This window comes from Gavialis gangeticus, unplaced genomic scaffold (genome assembly GCF_001723915.1).
Source record: "Gavialis gangeticus isolate Ggan-Ray unplaced genomic scaffold, GavGan_comp1, whole genome shotgun sequence".
Lineage (NCBI taxonomy): Eukaryota > Metazoa > Chordata > Crocodylia > Gavialidae > Gavialis > Gavialis gangeticus.
Window position 1 is genome coordinate 3,083,290 of NW_017729025.1, and position 7,669 is coordinate 3,090,958.

At 49.7% G+C, this 7,669-nt stretch overlaps 1 protein-coding gene across 1 annotated transcript in view; it reads left to right on the top strand.

The window, feature by feature from the left end:
* Nucleotides 1-7,669, top strand: part of DNAAF2 (dynein axonemal assembly factor 2) — a 22,034-nt gene that overhangs the window by 839 nt on the left and 13,526 nt on the right. The window contains exon 2 of the mRNA XM_019519871.1: nt 2-1,920. Within this exon, the coding sequence (XP_019375416.1) occupies nt 2-1,920 (1,919 nt within the window). The remainder of the gene's footprint in view (nt 1; nt 1,921-7,669) is intronic.

The following is a 7,669-nucleotide window of genomic DNA, read 5'->3' on the forward strand; positions in this document are numbered from 1 at the left end:
CGGCCCGCCTACCGCCTGCGCCTGCGCCTGCCCTACGCCGTGGACCAGGCCCGCGGCTGCGCCACCTTCGACACGGCCGCGCGGCGCCTGCTCGTCACCCTGCCGGTGCTGCGCCGCCCCGGCCACAGCACAGCCGCAGCCACCTGTGACAGCAGCGCCCCGGAGCAAGCCGAGAGCAGTGAGGCTTCTGCTGGAGACCCCGGTGACAGCACACTGGTATCCCCCGGTGCCCCGGGCCCAGCTAAGACCTGCGAGGGCCCTGCCGGAGACCCCGGTGACAGCACAGTCGCAACCGCCTCTGTCAGCAGTGCCTTGGAGCCAGGGAAAAGCAGTGAGGGCCCTGCCGGAGACTCCAGTGACATCACAGCCATATCCACCTGTGCCACAAGTACCCCAGAGCCAGCTGAGAGCCGCGAGGGCCCTGCCAGAGCCCCCAGCAGCAGCACAGGGACAGCCACGTGTCCCCACAGCAGCACTGAGCACCACAGCGGTGGCCCGGCCCCTGCCAGAGCCCCCAGTAACACCACAGCTACAACTACCTGTGCCAGCAGTGCCCCAGAGCCAGCTGAGAGCCGCAAGGGCCTTGCCAGAGACCCCAGCAGCAGCAAAGCCACAACCGCCTCTGCCAGCAGTGCTATGGAGCCAGACAAGAGCAGTGAGGGTCCTGCCGCAGACCCCAGCGACAGCACAGCCATATCCACCTGTGACAGCAGTGCCTTGGAGCCAGCTGAGAGCTGTGAGGGCCCTGCCGCAGACCCCAGCGACAGCACAGGGGCAACTGTGTCCCCCCGCAGCAACGCCAAGCACCACAGCAGTGGCCCGGCCCCTGCCAGAGCCCCCAGTAACACCACAGCTACAACCACCTGTGCCAGCAGTGCACAGCCTGCTGTACCTACCAAGTGCCCCTTCAGCAGCCTGGTCTTTGCTGGAGCCCCCAGTGACAGCTCAGATATATCCACTTGTGCCAGCAGTGGCCTGGGCCTGGCTGGGCCCGCTGTGCACACCTGCAGCAGCAGCAAGGGCCCTCCTGGATCCCCCAGCAGCACAGATTGTCTTGCCTGTCCCAGTGCTGTGCCCATCCAGTGCCCCTGTAGCGGCCCAGTCCCTGCTGCATCCTCTAGTAATCCCAGCACCAGCCTAGACCCAGCGGTGCCCGCGAAGTGCCCCAAGACCAGCATGGATCTTCCTCTATGCCCCAGCAGTGACTTGGACCCAGCAGTGCCCGCTGAGCACCCCTGTAGCAGCCCAGCTTCTCTATCCTCCAGTGACGGTGCGGCTCTAACTAGCTGCTCCAGCACTGACCTCCTGTGCCCCAGCAGTAGCCGACCTGCTGTGATCTCTAGCGATAGCCTGGGTCTTCCTGCCTGTCCCAGCAGCAACACAGAGCGTGCTGTGCCCGCCAAGCACCACAGCAGCATGGATCACCCTCTGTGCCTCAGTAGTACCCAGGCTGCTGCTGCCTCCTCAAACAACAGCTCAGATCTTCCTGCTTGTCCCGGCAGCAACCTGGACTCTGCTACGCCCTCTGAGTGGTGCTGCAGCCATGTGGATCTCCCTGTGAATTCCAGCAGCTGCCCTAGCTCTCCCATGGCCACCAGCAGCATGACCCCTCCTGTGTGTCCCCCCTTCCAGTGTACCCAAGATGAAGAATCCCTCACTCTGCTCGTGCAGGTACCAGGCATCCAGCCGCAGAGTCTCAAAGGGGAGGTTGGCACAAACCACTACGGACTCAGCTTCTCCTCCAAGGACGCTGCTTCCTACTCCTTCTTCCTGCAGTTTCCTTTTGAAAACAAGTTGACCGCCCCTGAGACTGGTGTTAACGTGTCCCCCAGTAACGCTGTCATAGGGCTGGCCAAGTCTCCTGAGAGCACTGGACTTTGGAAGAAGCTGTCCTTTGGCTTAAATAGCCACGCTTTGCAGGTAATGACGTCTTCAATGTATTCAGCTTCAAAACTTTCTTAGCTCGGTTGTAAAACAGACCATTGGCTTGGGGAGATCATTTATGAGATGTGGAACATTTCACATGTAAGCCGCCTGTTCAAGTTCAAAACGAGTTGGCGTGATGAGAAGTCACTAGTGTCTGGCAGCTTTTATCACAAGTGGGCAATAAGTCTTATGCAGTTCACAGCTGGTAGGAGCTACCTTGTGAAGATCACCCATGGTGGGTGTTCTCCTGGAACCCCAGACCCCGTGTTGAATAAGATGGAGATGTGACTGGTTAACGTTCAGCATGGGGAGTAGTCCAGTGAGGAAAGGCCTCAGAAACAGGAAGGTGGCAGGGCAGGCAGGTGGGAGGGAGGAGCTAGGAGGGCCAGGGGTGAATAGTACCCATAGCTAGCCTGCTCCCTCCCTCCCTCCCAGCGTGGCAGCTGGAGTGGACTGAGAAAGCTCCTTTCATGCTGCTGCTACCTATGCGCTGTGTAGTCTGACAGGGCTTGCTGTCACCTCCTCCCCACCCTGTCAAAGACCCCAGATGCCTACCTGGGACTCCACATGGCCCAGCCTGGGCTGGGTATGTGTTATTGGTTAACTGTTTATCCAGTATAATTAGAGGAGGTTTAACAGATGGTTTTTAAAATGGTATTTACATTCCTTATTTTAAATAACTAAGTTTTCAAAGCTTGACCTGATTTTTACGTGGCCAAATGGAAGCCACAATCCCACAAGCATAGAAGTAGATGCTAGTGAGAAGACAGTGTCAGAAGTGGAAAACATATTGGCTGGCCCTCTGTGAAGCCCTTCCAGTGAACTATTCAGGACATATTTTGCAGCATTTTCAAAGAACTCAGGGCTTGGATGTGTATGTATGTGCAACCATGAGGTTTTAGGCATGCTGTCTTTAAACCATGCAACCGGGTACTAAGCTTCCCTGATATGCATTTTGCACCATCATATGCAAATAGGAGTAGATCTGTGTCAGCCTTTGCTTCCTGCAGCGTCTTGAACAAGCATTCTCTTGTCCTGCACGTTAATACAGCCTTATTGCACCTGGTCATCATTTTGGCAAGTCTTGTACTGCTCTGTGTATGATAAATTCAGGTGTACACAGATACGGGCTTAATATATAATTACCAGAGGCTCCAGCAGCCTGCTGCATATTCTCACAGCATGCACTAATCTATATGAACCTCTGGCTAGGGTTCTCAGAGGGTGCATTATGTTACCATTTATCATTTTAAATGGTTTTTTGCATAATCGTTCCTGAACCCTTTCCAGGAGGCTTGCAAGGGTAATGAATCTGTTTGAGAAACCTTCATCTAATGTGCTTGGAATGCCATGACTGTCTGATTTATTAGCTTCTTTTACCTGCTGACCTTTAAATGCTGATATACATGGATTCATTATGAGTGGTGCGACATGTGGCAGGGGGAAGCCCTTTTCAGTCACAAATTATTAAAAGGTTACTCTGATTTGATTGGTGGAGACATGCAAGTGCCTCTTGGAGTTACAGATCTTGCAATTAAGTAAACTTATGGTCTAATAAATGTGTTGGGTGGAGAAGAGCAGGAAGGAAATGTGGGATCGGTCCTAGGCCACCAGAAGCTCACCAGTGTATAGCTTTATAAAAAATCTTCTTGGTGTCCACATTGAAACAATTAAGGTCACCTGAAGTAATTAATTCTGCTTGGCTTTTTGCTAAAACTTTTGTCAGAGGTGAATGTCACATTCATTGGGAGAAGGAAAATATATCAAATGTGTATATATATAAACATAACTACCCTTGTGACCTGTGGTCTTTGCCTTTTAACTTCTCTGCTCATTTGGACTATTTCTAGTATAGAAGGGGGTATTTCCTGCTATGTCTTTCCATTGATAAATACCTTTTAAAATTTCCTTTCCTTTTCAATGTATCTGTTCTGCTAGGTTAAATTGTACTTAAACATTCAATTCCTGTGCCTGGACTATACGTTTCAGTTCTTTGCCAACATGTGCGGTCTCCTTTTGCCAGATTCATTTGTGCCAGTCAGAGCCACGTTTCCTGTAGACAGTCTAGAGAGTTCAAGTTGGCATGTGTGCTCTGCGAGAAGAGTTTCTTCTGGAAAACGAAGCGGCAGTGTTTCAAATGACTGCCCTGTGGCAGTCGGCATGCGGCATTACATCAGGGACTTTCAGCCACCTAGCCATTTGTCCAGGCCTTGCATCATCCTCAGTATTTCATCCTTGTCTGCCCATCTGTCTAAACCAGGCCTCCATTTTTTTTTTTTGACTGTGTCAGAGAACATTACAGTACATTTGTACGGAAACAGGCTGGTGTTTTCTTCTGGCATGTAGTACCACTCAGAGACTTCAACTTTTTCAAGGTAGTGGCCTAACTAGGAATTTATGGTTCAAGAATTACTTGGAACATATTTAAATTCTCCCCTCTGCCCCTCCCCACCCGAGTTTACATTCAGGAAACATCTACAGCTATGGAGAGTACTCGAGAGGCTTTATTCAAGGTTTTTATAGTTTTGAAACTGGTGGTTATGCCCTAAAATTATCCTGTTTCAGTGGAAAAGTTAAGAAAGGGACACACAATTCTAACACTTGATCTCCTTTCATTTCTCATGACTTGTTTCTGGTATGTTCAGGAATAGATTGATTAGGGTTGTTCAGGTGGTTGTGCTCCCACTTTTTCTGGTAGTCTTCATATATTATCACATATAATATTCCCTTACTCGTAAAGCTTCTGATTGCATTCAACATCTAGTGCTGCAAGAAAAGAGGTATTTTTTAAAATTATTACTATAACTCTTACCCTCTTTTCCCTTGAGAACAGAGCAACCCCGTGTACCAAAACCTCAAATCAAACTAATCCAGTTTAGGGGAATATTGGAGACTTAAACTCATGGCTATGGTCACATTAATATTCTTGGATTTTAGTAGGTATGTTATCATCATAGGAAATAACTTAGACTTGGGCCTTTGGATGAACTCCAGGAAATGACAGCAGTGGTATGCCACATATATGGACTGACAGTGAAAATGCTGTTGTGCATTTTGTGTTGGTTCAGTTTATTCTGTTTGTGAAAAGTTCTTAGGAAATCTATTGGAAAGGACTTTGTTCAGTGATAAAAGCACTCAGTTTGATTCCTGCAACACTGACAGGTCTGTGAAGAACGTATATGTGTAGGGACCTACCGAATTTGTATGATTTTCCTGGAAATCATAAATTTGGGCAGTTACCATTTAAAAAAAAAAAAAAGGTGAGCTCGCTGCAAAAGAAGAGAAAAAACCCTTCCCTACAAGCAGAGAAAAGGGCAGGTAGCCATGCAGTCTTGGAGTAAGGGGTGTGCAGGGGGGAGGGCAGATGGTAGGGGGAGGGGCAGGCAAGAGGCCAGGGAGCTGCACAGGCACCTGGATGGGTGATCCTGGGCTGGCTGTGGCCAGCAGCCAGAAGGCTGCAAGTGGCTGCACCAGAATCCACAGAGCCTTGGCATAGCTCATTGCACACGTGCACCCACTGCTGGCCGCGAGCTGTGCCAAGGCTCCATAGACCCTGATGCAGCTGCTTGTAGCCTTCTAGTTGCCTGCCACAGCCAGCTCAGGACCATGGTCCAGCTTTGGGATGGCCCAAAAATCACAGCTTAATTACCCTGATTAAGCCCAGGAAACCATTAATTAATGCTTAATAACCTGTGGATTAATGGCTTCCCTGGGTTTTATCAAGATAACTAAGCCATAGTTTCAGGCCATCTGGCAATCTTTGGGGAGGGGTGGGACAGCTGGCCAATCAGAGGCATGGGGAGGAGGGGGGTACCACCATGTTCAGCCCTCAAAAATGGCAGCTGGCCCTGGGAGCTGCCTCCTTGAGTTTGGTAGACCCTGTTTATATGCAAACAAGAATGCCAGCAGGGTTGGCAATTTACTGTTTTCCTTTGCAGCTGGATCTTCTGGGTGTGGACACACAAGCACTTGGAGCCCTTTCAAAAGGGGAACAAAAGAGCATCTGGCACAGTCCAATTGCATGTGTGAGCAAACTGAGAACAGTTCAAATGTAGTAACATGGTCTAAGTTTGTCTGGAAACAGATGTCACCTTTGTGCCACCATAAAAACTTTTTTGATGGCACAGAGTGAAAGCAAATAGACATCCATATCCTTTGTTGTGAAACAAATGCCCAACTTTCTGGCAATGGCAAAAGGTGGTAAGAATTTGTGCTGCTTTTTCAGGGCAGACACCTATTTGCTTTATGGTGTGAGAATGCAAGCAGCCCGGAGCTGCCCACACTCTCCCGCTGTCCCAGGCAGGAACTCCAGAGGCTTGTGGGTCTCAGTCCTGCGTCCCTCAGGAATTCCTCTGCAGAATTGGGCCCCTTAAGCCCTGAAAGCACCTGCCTGGTTTTCCTCACTTACAGGGAGACATGCCTCCAGGAATCTCCAGGGCACATCTCTGTAAACAGGGAATCCCGGCTCTCGTGCTTGTGGAGATGCACCCCGGAGATGCCCAGGGCCACATCTCTGCATCACCCTGTTGAGAGGGCTCCAAGCCTCTGCACCCTCGTTCACCCACAGTTCTCATTTCCGTATTCTAGTTCTGTGTATGTTTGACTTGTGAAAGTTTCAAAACGGGGGATAGTTGCTGTTTATAAACACCTGGGAGAGAAAAGGGCTACTTTAGTTAGAGGACAATGCTGGCACAAGAGCAAATGAGTATAAACTGGCAGTAATTCAGCTAAAGGTTCTTCATTAAATCCAAAGGCCAACTGCACGTAAACACTTATTTTACACAAGTGTTCTAAAATGCTGTGACAGATCCTCACTGTGCATTAGATGGCAACATTAACAGCACTTACTAGTGACTGCACCCACACAGCAGTTGTGGTTACAAGCATTTGATCAGCATGCTTACAATTGAGCTAGCCAGGGAGATTCTAGCTGTCCCATGCTGGTTGCCTTCAGCAGATTTAGCTCACAGTAGCAAAGAAGCACCCTCTTTTCTTGCTCTATTTCTCCCACTTCCCCTAGATGTTTATCTTCTCCATTGCTGTCTTTCTGCCAGTCCAGAATGCTACAAGCTGTAGTTATGTACATGACTTTGTACTGTTGGAAGAGAATATAAGACTCTGTACATGGTAGTACATGGGCACATAGTCAGTGTATGTGAACACGATCGTGAACGTGCAGTTAGCCACACAGCCAACCTTAACACCCCATGCGTCAGGCTAAGTTGCAGTGCAGTGGTATGATAGGAAGAGAAGTAAGACCCCATGCATGGTAACTGCATTGTTATGGAGCTGTTAGGTGGCAAGACACTCTGAGATAAGGGTTTTAGCAGCCAATATACAGGAACATGATTTGTACACGTGAATAAATTTAGGCTGGAGATTAGGTTTCTAATTTTAAAAATCCTTAATTTCTGGTTCAGCAGAAATAGTTTCATAGATTCTAGGGTCAGAAGGGACCTGAGCAGATCATCTAGTCCAACCCCCTGCCATGGCAGGAAGAGCACTGGGGTCAAATGACCCCAGTAAAGTGGTCATACAACCTCCTCTTAAAAACCCCCAGGGTGGGAGCCTGCACCACCTCACTTGGAAGCTGGTTCCAGACCCTAGCTGCCCTGACCGTGAAGTAGCGCCTCCTGATGTCCAACTTAAACCTTCCCTCCGCCAGCTTGTGACCATTGTTCCTGGTCACTCCTTGCGGCGCTCGGGGGAACAGGGACTCCCCCAGTGCCTGCTGATCCCCCCT